This window comes from Protopterus annectens, chromosome 6.part0 (assembly GCF_019279795.1).
Source record: "Protopterus annectens isolate FY-2018-M chromosome 6.part0, PAN1.0, whole genome shotgun sequence".
NCBI lineage: Eukaryota > Metazoa > Chordata > Ceratodontiformes > Protopteridae > Protopterus > Protopterus annectens.
The window spans coordinates 1940847945-1940865490 of NC_056737.1; the positions used below are offsets into that span (position 1 = coordinate 1940847945).

The 17546-nt window shown below is 41.1% G+C and overlaps 1 protein-coding gene across 3 annotated transcripts in view; it reads right to left on the reverse strand.

Moving 5' to 3' along the window:
* DNAJC10 (DnaJ heat shock protein family (Hsp40) member C10) overlaps positions 1–17546 on the reverse strand; it is a 646899-nt gene that overhangs the window by 458481 nt on the left and 170872 nt on the right. For 2 of the 3 annotated variants that reach the window (XM_044075252.1, XM_044075251.1), the window contains exons 11-13: positions 10711–10848; positions 1727–1816; positions 1520–1633 (exon numbers count right to left, since the gene is read on the reverse strand). In XM_044075252.1, the coding sequence (XP_043931187.1) occupies positions 1520–1633; positions 1727–1816; positions 10711–10848 (342 nt within the window). The remainder of the gene's footprint in view (positions 1–1519; positions 1634–1726; positions 1817–10710; positions 10849–17546) is intronic. The other variant, XM_044075253.1, reaches the window with a different exon arrangement.

Here is a 17546-nt window from a genome sequence, read left to right on the forward strand (position 1 = left end):
TGGGGTACTTAGCTTTAGAAGACTTCAGGTTTGAAACTCGAAAAATGAAAATTTCAGGTAGTGGCTGACCGGCACTTGTGAACTGCTTCTGCTTTGGGCTCCTACATGGCAAGAAAAGCTGATGTAATGGTGTCGGCTGCATGTCTTATACCCCTGATGACCTGACGTCATGGAAGAGGCGACAGCATCCGACGCAGAAATCCCAAGACTCTGGTATTCAGACCAACTTAGGGCTACCTCCATGCAGATAACCCAAGTGTGATGACTACAACAGTGAAACATGAAGAACATCTGTGATTCTGGGAGTGCAGAAGTGTGGAATTCAATGGTGACAGGCTGTAGAGCTGGTATACGATCTGTAAGTTTCTGCAATTTCAGGGACAGGACGGGTGAGCGAGCTCGACTGATCCAGAGAACGTTTTCAAGTACATCTCACTAGAAGAGAAAAACTGGGGAAAAACGGACTTGTACACAGCCACTAACATCTACGCCAAGACAACAATGCTTCCATCCTGAGCATTACCGGTAGCTCCTGTATGGGTTTTGACTGCTGATTTGATGACTACAGGAATATTTTGAAGGTTTTAAGTTCAAAAGAAAGCACAGGAGGGCCAACATCTAAAATACATGAGCTACAAAGTACGCAAGAGGAAACAAAGGGCTTGGGCATGCTCCATTGTGTACCAACATGGAGTGCAACACACTGTTCCCCCGCAACACAGGGGGAGAAAATAAGAGACTCTGAAGACCTTCTGATATGGATCTCAGCAAAAACATCTCAACTATTATGCACTGCCAACAGTGATACAAGTGAAAGCAGTTAAACTCTTCAGCAATAGAACAACTGCCAAGTTCCACATATTAAGCTAGCAAGCAAGTAGCAGAACAAAAGCAAATAAAGTGCACAAAGCTAAAATTCAAGTGAATGCATTTCACAACACTTCCACCTAAATCTTCTTCTTCTTCTTTCGGCTTTTTCCCGGTTAGGGGTCGCCACAGCGGATCACCTTGTCCGCACATTGACTGGCAGTGGAGTTTTACGGTGTCGAGTTGCCAGCCCGGCGCCCAACCTTCCACAGAAGGCACACACACACGCACACCTAAGGTCAATTTAGAGTGTCCAATCCACCTGCAGCATGTCTTTGGAATGTGGGAGGAAACTGGAGCACCCGGAGGAAACCCACGCGACCACAGGGAGGACATGCAGACTCTGCACAGAAGGCACCCCAGCCGAGGATCGAACCGCAGAACCTCTTGCTGTGAGGCAGCAATGCTAACAACTGCACCACCGTGGCCGCCACAATACTTCCACCTAAATAATAGTCATTTATTTTACAGTTCTTCCAATCTTAACAACAGCACGCTATTTTCACTGTTTAAAACTTCAGTGTAATCTGCATAAAGACAATCAAGACTTTGATGTGTATATTTCACAGTTAATACTAATAATGAAGGTGCATACTATTACATCACCACAGGCAGCCAATGGATTAAGTGAAGAAGCTTACAAATACCCTACCTGTATGTGGTCACTTTTAAGAAGAACTTTAAGCTTTTTAAAATCATTTGCGCCAACCTCATCCATTTCACCAAAGGAGAAGAACACTAGCCATCGGTGGTAAGTAACCTTATCCTAAAAGAGCAACAATGAACAGACTTGTTATAACCTTTCTTTTTTCTGTTGGGAAAGTATGCTACAAACATAATGGCTTTATTTGGAGCATACCTTTAATGTGGTTGCAGAAAGCATTTCTAGAGGTGGAAGATGCTTCATTACTTCTCCATATACTTCTCTGGCATCTAAACTACTCAGAAACTAGAAGAAAGTAAATTATGGTTAATGACAAAGTCACAATACTGCTTCTCAATCTACAATGTTAAATATCTCAAATATTTAAATTAAACAACACATCAAGGCAGAGTTAATAACACTTCCTGATCTGCTACAGTCATGCCATGTTCAGCAAATCAAAACATATGCCTACAGTTCACTGTTCTCTTTTGGTGTGATGCAATAAATCATTTATTAATTTTTGTACCTGTTTTACATTTTGTTGACTATTTACAGAAGATGGAAGAAAGACATACAGAAGTTCTTGGTTCCACTTGAAAATGCATTAGTTGCAAGCAAAATGGAAATATTCGTTGACTAGTTCTATAAACTGTACAATTTACAAAACAATATACAGCATTAGGTCTCAGAAATATGTATGAAGGTACTTGGTTTGTATTGATTTATGTTACCTTTTTTTTCTTTTTGTTTTTGGCTTTGAACACCCTGGGCAGTAGATGACATGGATCTCAATGGATCAGTTCACTACCCATGTTAAACACCCAAAACATAACCAGATTTATGTAATCCTACAAATGCATATCTGACTGTCTATATAGTGGGTTCCTAGCAGCTGTCTGAACCCAAGGATAGATGACATTTGAAAGATAAAGCTCAGAACAAGGCAGTCTATTGCATTACATAGATAAAATCACTTAATAAACTGGAAATGTTTCGAGCATACGAGCCCAAGTGTAGTTATTAAGGAACTTAATATTACACAATTATTGCATTCTTCAATGAGTCAAAGCTCTATGCAATGAATAAGCACAGCTCTATCATACAACTCTAAAACTTAACAAATATGCATCAAGATTCTTCTTCTGCACCCAGAATCTCAAATTTATTTTCAATAATAACTTCTACCAAAAAACCTCCTCAGGTCCTTAATGCAAGATGGAGAATACAGTACACAGTGGATCATGTAATTTCAGAGTTCAAACTCAATCCGGGTTAAAGGGGTAAGTGAGTTGGTACAAATACCCTTTCAGCTATGACCCAGACAAACGGGCATCTAGGAAAGATTTTATCGACTGAATCAGTACCACAATATAGTACTGAAGGCAAAACAGATACAGACAGGTAAAATGCAACAGTTATAAAATACAGTAGGACTTGTGCAATTTTAAAAAGCATATATGCACAACAGCATGACTGATACAAACATACCATGGTTTTTGTAGTACACCTCATTCAAGTAGTATTTTACATGTTTTTAGGCACTATAAATCTAGGTATACAGTTATAAATTTGTGACAGAGTGGGATATATACCTTTACAATTTTGCAGTTACCTTCACGGAGTTTTAATGAAGAAACATGAATACAGTGGCAAAAAAACTAGACAGATGAAGTGATATTAAGCTGCACTACTTATCAGTTGTTGCCCTAGGAGTGGGTGAGATGAGGTAGGACAGGTTTACGCTTCTCCCCATCAAGCAGAGGCAAATGGCTACAAGGCAGTAATCCTATGGCCACTTATTACATTACTTGGCAAGCATATTCAAGCACCTACAATCTCCTGAAAGTACAGTTGTGTACCTACCATAAATGTAGATGTTCGAGTGTATTTACTGTTGCAGTCATTACAATTGGGTTATCCTGCTGGCAGGCTACCCGCAGTCGGCCTGAGTTCCAAAGTCTAGGTCCGGCATCGGTTGCTGTCGCCTCTTCCCTAACATCAGTGCACCAGGGGTATACAAGATGCAGCCGACGCCATCTTCTTCAGTTTTTCTTGCCCCAGATGTCAGGTGCCCCTAAAATGGTAGGCTAAATTATGCCAATAAGCATGCATGCACAAAAAACAACTTTTCCTTCATCTACAAGCAAATATACCACATAGGTTGTATAGAGTAGAAAAGTATAGATAGGTCCCAGTAAAAAAAAAGGGGGGATGGTGGGAGGGTAACCTGGACTGCAACAGTGAATACACTTGAATACTACATCTATGGTAGGTACACAACTGTACTATGTTCATCGTGTTTCACTGTTGCAGTCATTACAATTGGGTTGAATCCCAAAGCTAAGGTTGGGAGGCTGGAGCTAAATAGGATTAGGAGAGGCTATAAGGCCCTGCAGAACTGCAGTGGCAAAGCCTGCCCTGGATTTAGAGTAGAGAGGTAAGTGATAGTGCTTTGTAAAGGTATGCACTGAACTCCAAGTTGCAGCCTCTAAGATGTCTTTGGCTGGTACTCCTCTGAGGAAGGCTGCTGAAATGGCTGCTGCTCTGGTTGAATGTGGCCTAAGGCCCTTAGGCACTGATTTGCCATGCTGTGAATAGCAGAAATGAATGCAATGGCCTATCCACTTTGAAATAGTCTGTTTTGAGATAGGCTTTCCTTGTGATGCTGCAGCATATGCCACTAGAGGTTGATCAGTCTTTCTGAAAGCTTTAGTTCTGTCCAAGTAGAAGCGTAGCTGTCTGTGAATGTCCAAAGAATGCAGAATTCTCTCACCCTTATTCTGTGGGTTTGGATAAAAAGTAGGCAAATGAATTGTTTAGTTAAGGGCCACACTGGACAGTACCTTAGGCATAAATGTAGAGTTTTGTCCTCAGCGAAACCCTGTCAGGATGGAAAATGATAAAAGGTTCCACAGCCATGAGTGCCTGTAACTCAGACTCTTCTAGTGGAGGTTATTGCTAGGAGCAGAGCTGTTTTCCAGGATAAGAATTTTATGTCAGTTGCAGAGGCTGGCTCAAACGGAGGCAGTGTGAGTTTTTCCAATACATAGTTGAGGTCCCTTGCTGGTATTGGAGGTACTGCCTCAGTAACGGATGAGAAAAAATAGGTGGTTCTGTATTGTTATGAGCTGAAATGGCAGAGGCATGAATTTTAATCGATGAAAAGTTAAGGCCTTTATCCAGCATCTCAGTTAAGTACTGCAAAAGCTGAGGAATATTTGGAACAATCGTGTCAATACCTTGTGCTTGGTTCCAAGCACAGAATCTCTTCCATTTGTCTGCATAAGATTTTCTGGTGCTAGGCCTCCTGGCCTCCAAAATAACATCCATCACTGCCTTAGAGAGAGGTGTGTCTTGAGAGGCTATATTATCTGCCATGCCGCCAGGTTTAAGGTTTTGAGTTGGCTGTGCAGTATATGACTGTCTTGTTGGGTCAATAAGTGAGGAATTTGAGGTAATGTCCAGGCTGGGCCGTGAGACCAGCTCTTTAGGATTGGGTACCAGTGCTGGTGGGGCCAGTCTGGGGCAATCAGTATGATTTTTGGTTTCTCTTGTCCGACCTTGAGGAGTACCTTGGGGAGGAGAGGCAGAGGAGGAAAGGGATATACTATCAGATTTTTCCAGCTGAAAGATAGAGCATCCACTTTCCATGCTTGCATGTGATAAGTCCTTGTGCAGAATCTTTGTAGTTGGTAGTTGTGAGGGGAGGCAAATAGGTCTATGTCTGGGCATCCCCAGGTCCTTATCATGCTGAAGACTTGTGGATCCAATTTCCACTCGTGGGGATCCATTAGATTTCTGCTTAATTCATCTGCCAGAGTACTTGTTTATGTACCACATGACTGTAGTATTGTCCGTCTTTATTAGTAGTTGTCCTGGATGAAGATGATCCTTGAAGGCTGTTAGGGCATTCTGAACAGCTAGCATCTCTTTTTGATTGATATGTAGATGCATTTGACTTGTGGACCATGTGCCCTGAATACATCTTCCTGCCATATGGGCCCCCCAGGCGTAATTTGATGCATCTGTTGTCAATGTCTGCCTGGCTGTGGGTAAGTTGAATGGCTGTCCCGTGTTGTGGTGACAGGCTTTTGCCCACCATCGAAACTCCTGTTGCAGGCAGGGAATGAGGGTAATTATTTCCAGGCTGTGGCAATGTTGAGCACAAACACTTTTTAGATGCCATTGAAGTTTCCTCATATGCAGTCTTGCATATGGAATTAGCAGAATGCAGGATGCCATGAAACCCAAGGCCTGCAGAATTTTTCTTGCAGATAACTGGGTCTTTGTTGCCAACATTTTGAAATAAGTAGTCAGTTGTCTGTATTTGTCTGGCGTGAGATAAGCCATCTGGGCAGTTGTATTTAAGCTTGCACCCAGGAATATTATCTCTTGAGAGGGTACGAGTTTTGATTTTTTCTCGTTTACTGTGTACCCTAGATTTGTCAGTAATCGTTTTACAAACGCCAGATGCTGTAGTAGAATGTCCTTGTTCTCCGCTTGAATAAGGCAGTCGTCCAAGTAAGGATACATTTGTATTCTTCTTTGTTTGCAAAATGCAATTACTGGTGCCAGGCACTTTGTGAAGACCCTGGGCGCAGTAGATAAGACAAAGGGCAGTGCAGTGAATTGGTAGTGCATTGAGCCAGCTTTGAATCTGAGGTATCTTCTGCATGTTTGTCTAATTGGGACATGCAGGTATGCCTCTTTTAGATCTAAAGTCACAAGCCAAGCTTTCTTGCCCAACATGGGCAGAAGCTGCTGTAGAGTCAACATTTTGAATTTTGGAATATCCAGATATGTGTTTAGAATAGATAAGTCCAGTATTGGCCTCCAGGCTTTGTCTTTTCTGGGTACCAAGAACAGTCTTGAATAGAATCCATGACCCTGCTCTTGTTCTGGTACTTGTTGAATGGCCCTCATAGCCATAAGGGATGAAACTTGTTTTTGTGCCTTTGCCCACTGATTGCATGGCGGGTCTGGCATACCGTTTTGCCTTGGCAGGGTGTGAAAGTGGAACCTGTAGCCTTGTGAAACTATATTTAAAACCCATTTGTCCTGGGTGATCATGTGCCAATTTTGTGAAAAAAGTGCCAACTTCCCCCCCAAAGGGGCTGCCAAAAGATAAGCGCTTGGTGCTGGAAGTGGAAAGTCATTCAGACTGTTTCCTGTATGGCTGTGATTTTTCCTCTCTGCTCTTGGAGGTACAAGCACCCCATTGTTTAGGCCTGTATGAGCCTTGGGGCTGTGATCTGCCTCTGGGGCATCTGTATCTGCCCCTTTGTGGTCTATCTGACACTGGAGAGGACCAATTTTTTGTAGGCCAGTTCCTGCTAAATCTGGGAGGCTGTACCTGCAAGAAATCCTTGACTGTTTGCATAGATTTAGCCTTGTCCTCCATTTTCTTCAACACCTCTTCTGCTTTAGCACCAAAGTATCATGCTGTAAAGGAGCGTCTAATAGTTTTGCTTTAACATGATCCAGCAAATTTTGTTCTTTTAACCAAGCATGCCTCCTAATGACAGAACCTGTAACAGCGGCCCTGCAGGAGGCCTCAAGAGAATCAAAACCACATTGCAAAGTATGCTTTCCAACTTGTTCAGCTGCATGCAATAAATCCTGCATTTCTTTACTGTCTGCACATTCTGTATTTGCTGGCATTTTCTGTTTAAGCAAAGATACACGGTATTGCTGATACTTAAGCATATGAAATTGGCAATTTAAAGCTCTTACAGCCAAGGTAGCAGAGGTATAAATCTTTTTGCCCCATCTGTCTAGGGCCCTAGAATCCCTATCAGAGGGGATAAGGTTTTTTGCAGTAGAAACCTTGACCCCTTTGGGACCCTGAGAGATGGTTTCTGGGTCAGCTGCAGGGTTCTTATAGAGAAATTTATGTGAATCAGGAACCCTGTAGCATCTGTCTGGCTTAACAGGGGCTGGTGGTAAAGAGTCTGTAGAAAAACTGGACTCTGTAAATACATCTACAATGTCTAAAACAGGCGGGATAGCAAGGGGCCTGTGCTGGGGCAATAAAAGGAAATCTCTGAGCCTTTTCTTGGATTCTGAGTAATCTTGGCTCTCCCAGTGGAAATGCTCCCTCATAGTATGCAGCGTTTCCCCAAAAGAAATATCCTCAGGAGGAGAGGCTGAAGGGATAGATTCTTCAGCATCAGAATCCTCATAGGAAGGAATAGAGTAATCCTGTTCAGAGGAGGAATCAGAGGAAATGGAAACCTGGTCTGAAGATGCATATTCTAACTCTTGCCTAGGCCTCTTTTCAGGAGGGGGATGGGAACCCCTGATCAAAGTAAAAAGGTCTTCGGCCATTTTAAGCATTTGTTTTTTAGGCATGGAGGCCTGTCCAGGTGAATGCTGTACTTGTTTCTTTGTCTTTAGAGCTGCTTTAGTCTTTGTAGCTGAAGTAGGTTTTACATATAACTGTATAGGCCTGAAAACACCCTCAGAAGCCGATGCCTGCTCAGCGGCTCTGGACCCATCTGAGGGAATAGTTTCCGAGTGTCCAATACCTTGAGTTTCCAGAGGCCCAGTCGGCTCCACGTGGGAGTCGGAAACGGCCTGTGGCTCTTAGGTAGCGGGAATTAGGGGCTGCGAAAGCGCCTCACTGAGAACCGGCGAACTGGTGACAGGCCTAGTTAGCCTCGTCGTCGGTTTTGGATCTCGGATGCCTGTCCTTTTCTTTTTCTTTTCGTTTTTTGTAAACTCCGGTAGTCGGCTGATCTGACGGCATTATATAATTAAATCTTCTGCCAAAGTAATGAAATGCAAAATCGTACCGACGCTCAATAGTGCGTTGGTTAAATCTAGCACAAAACAGACAACTAGCAATGTTATGGTCAAGGCCTAGGCAAGGAATACAGTAAGAATGAAAATCCTTATGAGGTATTTGCTTCCCACAAGAAATACAGTTATTAACTTTTTCTGACATCGGTCTGGAGCAAGAAAAAAGTTTCCCCAATGGGGTACTTAGCTTTAATGAAGACTTCGGATCTGAAATTCGAATTTGAAAACTTCAGGAGTCAGCCGACCAGCACTTGCGAACTGCTTTTGCTTCGGGCACCGTGTGGCAAGAAAGACTGAAGAAAATGGCGTCGGCTGAATCTTATATACCCCTGGCGCACTGACATCAGGGAAGAGGCGACAACAACCGAAGCCGGACCTAGACTTTGGAACTCAGGCCGACTGCGGGTAGCCTGCCAGCAGGATAACCCAATTGTAATGACTGCAACAGTGAAACACGATGAACATCTACTAGGCAAGGCAAGCCACAGTGAACACTGTAGGAGCATGGGCCTGGGATAAACAGACAGTAACAGCACAAAAACCTAATGAGGTGCAAATTCCACTACACAGTAACATGCAGCTAGTAAAATGACCTACAACAACCTGAAAAATAGCTGTATGATATTAAGTGTGCATTCACAACCATGCAATCAATGGATAATGCAGTCTACTTGTACTGTGCAGTTTTCCAAATAAAAGAAAAAAAAAAGTACATAAACTAACATAAATTAGACTATAACTAACTGTTTAATCCTTAAAATGTGTTAAGGGAAAGCACGTTAAAAGAGTGCTAGCAGATAATGCCATTCATAACAAAGTCCCTTAGAAACCTCTTCAAGCAAGGTCCAAACAAACAATAAAATGGCCCAACTTAGGGGAAAAGAACAAAGAAAAGAAGAAAAAAAAACTTGCAGTGTGATAGACCCAAAACTGTGATGTTGCTGACAAAAATGGTATTTGAAAATGAAGCGTTGACATGTAAAGACATCACACTTTGAATGTGCAGACTAGTAATGAAGCACCCTCAGATAGTCTTTAACAGTTAACAATAACCACAAAACAGTAACTCTTTTTAGCTAATGTTCAGCTCAAAACAGAAACGAGCCATGATAACAACAACTGTCCACAGCACAACTTACCCAAGTTAATAAAGGTGAATGGCAAAATATGAATGTAACGGATGGTATGACTGAGACTATAACAATGCAAATTTATTTATGCATTGCTTTAAATCTATTGAACAGGGTAGGGCATGAACAAAGAGAACCATTTTCAAGTTCAGCAAACACCATTTAAATACTAAAAAATAAATAAAAAATGATGAGCATACAGTTTACAAAGATTTGAAATAAAATCACATACAGAGATTTATACAACAGAAATTAACCAATCCTGTAACTTTGTTTTGAACATATGTTTCATGTTACATAGATTACACAACATACCGATAGTATGATTACGATCTGAGAATAGAATCACAGAGATTTATAAAAGAGTTATGAGACTTATTAAACTCAAATTCATGACTCAATGTTAAGATGTGAAGTCTTCAAAAGGGGTAGAAAAGAGGAAACAAAGAAATGCATCCCTGATTAAAACAGCTTCAATTTGTATTTTGATAGAAGACGGCGAATGCCACTACTGTAGTGAAGTGAATTTAAGGGTACAGACCTACTGAATAAAATGTTCCAAAAATGATCATGTGAACTCGAGTAAAATGAAGGAAGCCATTCACTATCACTACTGTCTCTAAAAAACTTCGTCTTTCAGCTTTTCCCAGTTAGGGGTCGCCACAGCGGATCACCTGTCTGTTCATGATTGGCAGTGGAGTTTTACGGTGTTGAGTTGCCAGCCCGGCGCCCAACCTTCCACAGAAGGCACACACGTGCGCCCTAGGGCCAATTTAGAGTGCCCAATCCACCTACAACATGTCTTTGGGAAGTGTGAGGAAACCGGAACACCCGGAGGAAACCCAAGCAACCAAAGGGAGGACATGCAGACTCCGCACAGAAGGCACCCCAGCCGAGGATCGAACCAGAGAACCTCTTGCTGTAAGGCGTCAACGCTAACTGCTGCACCACCGTGTACTTCAAAATACTTTAAACATATAGCTAAACTGCCTGAAAAATGGTCATCTTATTTAGCAGTGATATGTGCCCTCTAAATGCATTTTGCAATTATGGCTAAATATTAACCTATTCACCATGCTGCTGTTCTAATCTGCCTACATTGAGAAAAAGATGTAGTCTGAACTTCACATAGCCATGTTTTCAGAATACTAGCTACATTTCCATTGATTCTATTGTAAAAATGCAAGAACCACACCAGACATTTCCTTTCAAGTGCAACATAAAATGGTATTACATTAACCACATACTAACAGAAGAAATACATACCAAAGCACTGTTTTTATCTTTACTGCTGATAACAGCTCCAGGGGGAAAGTAAACAGTTGTACTTGATGAAATGTCCAAACTTTTACAAAGTTCTCTGTCAGTGACACAATTCATCCAGCCTACGTTAACAAGACCTTCCTAAAAAACAAAAATAATGAAATCATGTCACAAACTGAAGGTTTGTGGTTTTACCGAGATAAACAGGGAAATGAAGTTGAATAAAAATCTTGTCAGAAGTTACACAACTCTTGATTTATAACCTTCAGTCCTAAAACAAAACAATCTTCAAGTCAAGATTGAACCAGAGCTTCTGTTAGTCACTGGTACAAAGCTTATAAACACAATGACCCCAGTTGGGTAAAATCAGCAGTTCACTTTCGCAGGTGAATATATGAATGCACAGTGACAGGCACTCAGTGAATAAAAAGAATTATAGTCATTTATACTTGTGCACATTAAACATTTTGATTAATTGATGACTGATCAAGAAAACTTCATGGGCTTTTTTCAGTCTTTTTCAAGAAGAGATCATCTTGAAAGAATTCTCTGCACATTGGAATTACACATCCCATCTTGACAATCACAGGGTTTTTAATGTAGGCTCTCCATACAACTGCCATGGACTCATTGGCCTTGAAATCTCTGGTATCACCCACAACCCAGGGAAATTTAAGCTACTTCATATTTCCAGTTGATCCTGAATGTAACCTTTTACAGAGTTGGTTCCATCATTCCTCAAGAAACAGGGCTAAGATTAAATTAAAGGACAGACTATATAGCTTCGGAAGCAAAGACATGGGGGTGAAGTGAAGGTCATCAACCTTGTAAATAAATGGGTAAGCACATTGTTAGTTACCAGTATCACTTATTTCATGCTAGTGTAAGGCATGCTGTTCTCTGCAGTTATAGGACTGGAGTACAAACAGAAATTAACAGATTCCCTGTCCCTAAGAGAACTCTGTTAGCACCAGTGAAGCCTGAAGATGCAAGAAATATAACCCTTGTAAATCAGGAGCTATGGCTAGCTGTGCACATATGAAAAGCTGTTTTGATGGTTTTACCAGGACTGGAAAGTGTTGTTTATGACGACTCATGGCTTACTTCCCTGGTTCTTTATAAAGCATTAAAATGTCTTCATGTTGTATCTTACATTATGTGCTATTACTAATGACAAAAGGTACTTTTCCGTTATCGGGGCAACAGCTGTAACGCGCAATGATCGCACAGCTGTTAGCCCTGAGAAAGATATTAACTGCCATTTGATGATTTTGTGTGCACCTAAAACATTTCAGTCGTGCAAAAAATTAAAAGACCCTTCATGCAAGAGGGAGAGAATTAGTGATCTTCCCTGTTAGGGAGGGTCGTACTAAAATGTCAGCTATTGTCAGATGAATGCATTTTGACTTTGCGCTTGCACTGCAGAATGGTCTCTTCAGGAACATGTTCACACCTGTCATCACTACCTGTGCATTTTAACAGGATTTGGAGGAGAAAGGGTTAGTATCATCCTCCAACAACATGTAGGCTGTGGAAAAATTCTACTGGCATAAGAAAGAACAGATTAAGCAAGAGTGTAAACTGGAGAGAGAGAGAGAAAATGAGCGAACTGTGGAAATAGTTTGGTAGGAGGAGATTTGTCGTAAACTTTATCCGTGATCATGCGATGGAGATGTTTTCAGCAAATTATCGTGCCTGTAATGCACCTTACTGTCAGGGTCCAGAATATATACTGCATGTAATAGTTCTCACCCAACTTCTCTATTTTTCCATTAAAAAAGCTACATTATGTGCACGGTAAATGTTGTGCTTGTGTACTATACTGACATGTCATGTTACTTATCTTTCTCAAGGCTAAACACGTAGGATGTGGAATAATTCTACTGGTATAAGAAACTAAAGGTTTAGCAAGAGTGTAAACTGTAGAGAGAGACAGCAAACAAGAGAATGCGTAAAACGTCATGCTTGTGTACTACACTGAGACGTCGTGTTATTTTTCTTTCTCAGGGCTAACAGCTGTGCGATGATTGCATGATATTAGAACGTTGCCCCGATAACGGAAAAGTACCTGACAAAAAGACATGAAATCTGAAGCCCTGAAAAATCTGCCTTGCACGGGGCACTTGACGCATACAATTACAGTCACGGCAAAGTCATTTTCTGAGCTTCCTCTTGAGAAAGATGCAGAACATGTTACTTCACATTTATTCATCTCTTTATCTACTATTAAGCAGGTAAGGAAGATGTTTAAAGACCATTTTCAACTACAATATGAGAATAAGCTGAAACAGTGGCAGAATTATACAAAATATATGCAGAGACAGACTAAACCAGAAGCAGTCTAAAAGTACTCCACAAAATGACAGTATAAACATTTCAATTAAACAGCACAAAACAAAGAAAAAATTACAGTGAATAAAATAAGTCAGCAACAACAATTACAGAACATTCCATTTTGCCATACGTGTTTCCGATGATACTCCTACAGCAGCCATTTACTGTGTCCCAGTGCTCCTCCTCCTCTGATCAAGACAAAAATGAGATATGTACATTCAGGTAGAGTGAGTACAGGTGGCTTTTTTCCCCTTGTATTTCTAACTCCCACTCATAGCATGCGGTGATATCATGCAGTCCATGTTGACACGGTACCATGCACTCACCCTCAGCCATGGGCAATCTGTCCATGACACCTACCCCAGTCTGTCTGCCTGACCTAGAGGCCAAAGACTTTACCAGGGGACTTTTCAAAGCCAAACATTCTACAGTTACTTGATGACCTACATAAATTCCACTGTAATCGTCCTCCAAAATATCCCGTTACTGAAGCCGAAACCTATGCCTCTGACTACTCAATGATAAAGCATCCAATTCCAACAAATATAATAAGAAATTTAGGGCCCCACCTACATCAAATATAATACGAAATTTAAAAATAATCCCAAGTATGAAATGTCTGTATAAATAAATTATATAAGAGAAATAAATTGCTTAAAAAGTCTTTCTACTTAACTTCAGCATACACTTAATTAAACTAGTAAAGATCTTGGGGGAAATCACTAGAAATACCAAATCTAAATATGAACTCAAAAGCAGCCACTAAAACCAAAAATAACTGCAAATGTTTCTTTAATTATGTCAGGAAGTTAAAAGCTAACACAGAACAATATTTGGAGCTGGTCCTCAGTAATGCTGCCCATTCTGACCACCAAGAAAATGGCAAATACCCTAGCTGAAAAATCTAGTGTAAACTGCACTCCCACCCACAGTTCTAGCCATTTCACATATTTCCAGTCACAACTGTACCCTTTAATTACAATGGAACAAGTCCTGTCAGCCCTCTCAAAAGCTACCACCACCACCACCACCACCTTATCTGTGGGCCCAACATTTTAGGTTGCCTGATTATCAGTACCAAATATGGCCCATCTTAGTCTCTACTTTTCCTCTTTAATCCAAGTCTCTCCACTGGCTACATTCCTGAAGTCTATAAAACAGCCACCATATTGGCCGCACCAAAGACTATGGTAACTGTATCCATCTGTTTCACTAGCCTCATATGTAATGCTAACAAGTTCATAGGCAAGTACTAGGCTAGCTGCCCTTGCAGGACATTTTAAGCCTAGCCAATTTCCCTTTTGTGCTTAAATTAACCTGTCCAGTTTGGTGGCTAATAATTATATATTACCACTTAGTCAGAATAACCGAGATCAAACCATATAAAATTTAAGATTATCCAATGTATGGAATAAAGTATTTAGGAGCTGCATCTGTCCATTAGTGGTACAGGGGCAGTCCTGAGGTAAATGCTCTACTCATCTATAGATCCAAGATGCAGTTGAATATGAACAGGGATGAGCTTTCTTTTATGTGGATGGGAATCTGTTCTAGAGCAATAGTATCCTCTGTGAGAGACACTTGTCCATCAAAACAGTTCTGTCGATGTTGCAGAAGAGCTTAAATCTCTAGACCAAGTATTTCTAATGCAATTTGACTTGCTGATGTGCGGCAGGATCATCAGTATATGCCAGATGCAGTGTGCAGAACACGAAGTACAGTGACAGGGCTTTGACGTGGTCCACATCGTACATATCATTTAGGCTGCATATCCTTTCAGTATGGTACCACTGTGCGAGTCCCAGCTGTTGCAGGTGTCTGGAGAGATATATGTCAAATGACGCATTATACTCAATGACTGACCTGATGAGGACTGAGCAGAGGAAGACAATAACATCTCTAGATCTAGGCAAACTCGTTGTTTGTAAGTTTGGCAATATAGAAAACTACCAAATGCATTCTCAAAGCTCATTAATCTGGACACTAAAAATCTGTTAAGCCTGGACCCTCATCAATTCAGCTTTGTCAATGGAAGGATGTGCCTCTTTAGCCACACAAATTTCTTTGAAAACGTCACTGAAGCATTTGGCAGTGGTTACAAATTACATACAGCATATATAGACCTGAGCCAAGAACTTTGACACTATTCTGTATCTGGGCATTACTGACAAGCATGTAAATCTAAATCTAAATCCTTGTGTTGTGTGAGAGATGTCTAAAATGGTTGTATGACAAAACCCATGTGGTTAGAAGTGGAGGTGCAATATCTGAAACAAATAAGTTATTAGTGGTATATCAGTGATGGGCTCTTCTATTTGGCATCCATTTCTCAGATCTCCAGGACAAGACTTTTGCCCTATGGTCACCTACGTTTGCAGATGACTATAAATTGGAAGTTGAACATTCTTCCATGGGCTCACAACAGCACGAGTTAGACCATATTAGCAAATGGTTCAAGCACAACAGTTTCAAAGTAAATGTGAAAAAAATGCAGTACAATTTATTTTGATAAAACATTTTCCAGTACCATATAGGTGACCCATCCCTTCAGTCATACACTGTTGCAAGAGATCTAAGCACTCTTGCTGATGATTCCTTACCTTTTGATCATATCCCAAAGCTGTCTGGAAAGCCTTCTACCTAACTTCCAAAGGAATCGTTCCTATATTTAAAGAAGTTTTAATTATCATTTACTGTTAACTCATCAGACCCATTACTGAACATAGGGCCCCTTTTTACCGCATATGTATCAAAATATATTACTCAATTTGAGTGACCTCGGAGGTTCCCAACTAAAAAGATCAGTAGCTTCAAAAAAATTGGTTACTGGGACAGAGTAGTAACCTCTCTTTACAGCAGTTTTTATAGACTCCGCCTTGGGGATCTGTATCTAGCCTTTCAAGGCTTGAAGGATTCAACTCTCTGACTTCCTATTCCTTCAAAGAAAGTACAGCTGCATCTTACTTATGATAAATGCAGATATTCTAGTATCTTCACTGTTGTAAGAAAACAATGTAGATTCTTACTGTTGTGGTAGCCCTTTTGCAGCCCAAATACCAGAGATATGTAGCCCTTCTCCTGGGCTTGTGGGTGCCCTGTACCAGACTGTCAGGATATCTGGGTAGAAGGGTCAACAGCCAGTGCCAGGTCTTTTTTGCTCCCCTAAAAACAAAGCATCCAGGTTTGAGCTCCAGTCCTGGAGAACAAGGCATCTAAAAGCACTTAGTGTACCGAGGAAGGTAGAGACCCTAAAAACACAACAGTGGAGAAGGAGTGGTAAATGGAAAGGAAAAAGCGTTAGGGAGTGCCCACCCAAACCACAAAGGATGACGCATGAGGAGGAGGGAGAGAAGACCTACTTCAAAAATGAAGACACTAACATCCACATTTATGATAAGTAGCTACAACTGCACTACATTCATAGCATTTCACTGTTACAACAGTAACAATATGGGACGATTCCCAAAGCTGAAAGGGGAAGATTGGAAAGCAATTTAAGCAGAGGCTAGGACTGCAGAGGCAAAGGCAGTTCTGGTTCTGAAGAATACCAGAAGGTTGCAATGTTTAGTAAAGGTATGATAAGTGGACCAAGTAGCAGCCACTAATATTCCTAGCATGAACTCCTCTCAGGAAAGCAATAGCTGTAGCTCTGGTAGAATGAGCCCTAATATATTCAAGGGTTTGTTTACAGCAAAAACAATACAGCTAGAAATCTATTTTGCAATGGTCCATTTGCTGATATGATTTCCCAATTTATTGTTTGCAAAGAGTTGATAGGACCTTCTGGATGATTTGGTCCTATCCAGACAAAGTACAGTTGTGTAACATCTTACCATAACGGTAGATGTCCATCTCATCACTGTTGCAGTATTCATTACAATAGGGATCCTCTGCCAAGGGTAACCCAATGTCCAGCCAGTATACCAAAGCCTTAAGGTTGCTTTGAGGTACACCATATGTCACATGTATGTTCCTCATGTAGAGTAGGACATAAAGGTGATGTCTGGACATACCATCCCTCAGAAATGACAGCCCCAACTGGAATGCCAGTCCAAGGAAAAGAGAGGTAATCAGTACATCCAGAAGAGAAATGGACCAGGGGGCAGAGGGAGGGAGTGAAGAGAAGGACATTTACAATTATGGTAATATTTTACACAACTGTACTACATACTTCCATTTCACTGTTGCAGGATTCATTACAGCAGGGAAAGATCCAAAGCTCAGGAAGAAGAGGAGGAGGAGGAAGGACCAGAAGAGCTCTCAAGGAAGCCAAGGAAGATGGCCCTAGCAAAACCAGCTCTCACTCTGGAAAATCCCACCCAATCTGTAGTGCTTGGTTAATGTATGCACAGAATTCCAGGCAGCAGCCTCAAAAAACAGTTAGTATGCAAACCCTTGAAAAAAGTACCAGCAGAAGTCACAGCTCTAGTAGAATGAGCCTTAACAGAAGAGGGAAAGCTCTCACCATGAAAACTATAACAAAAAGAAATGGCTTTAGATATTCA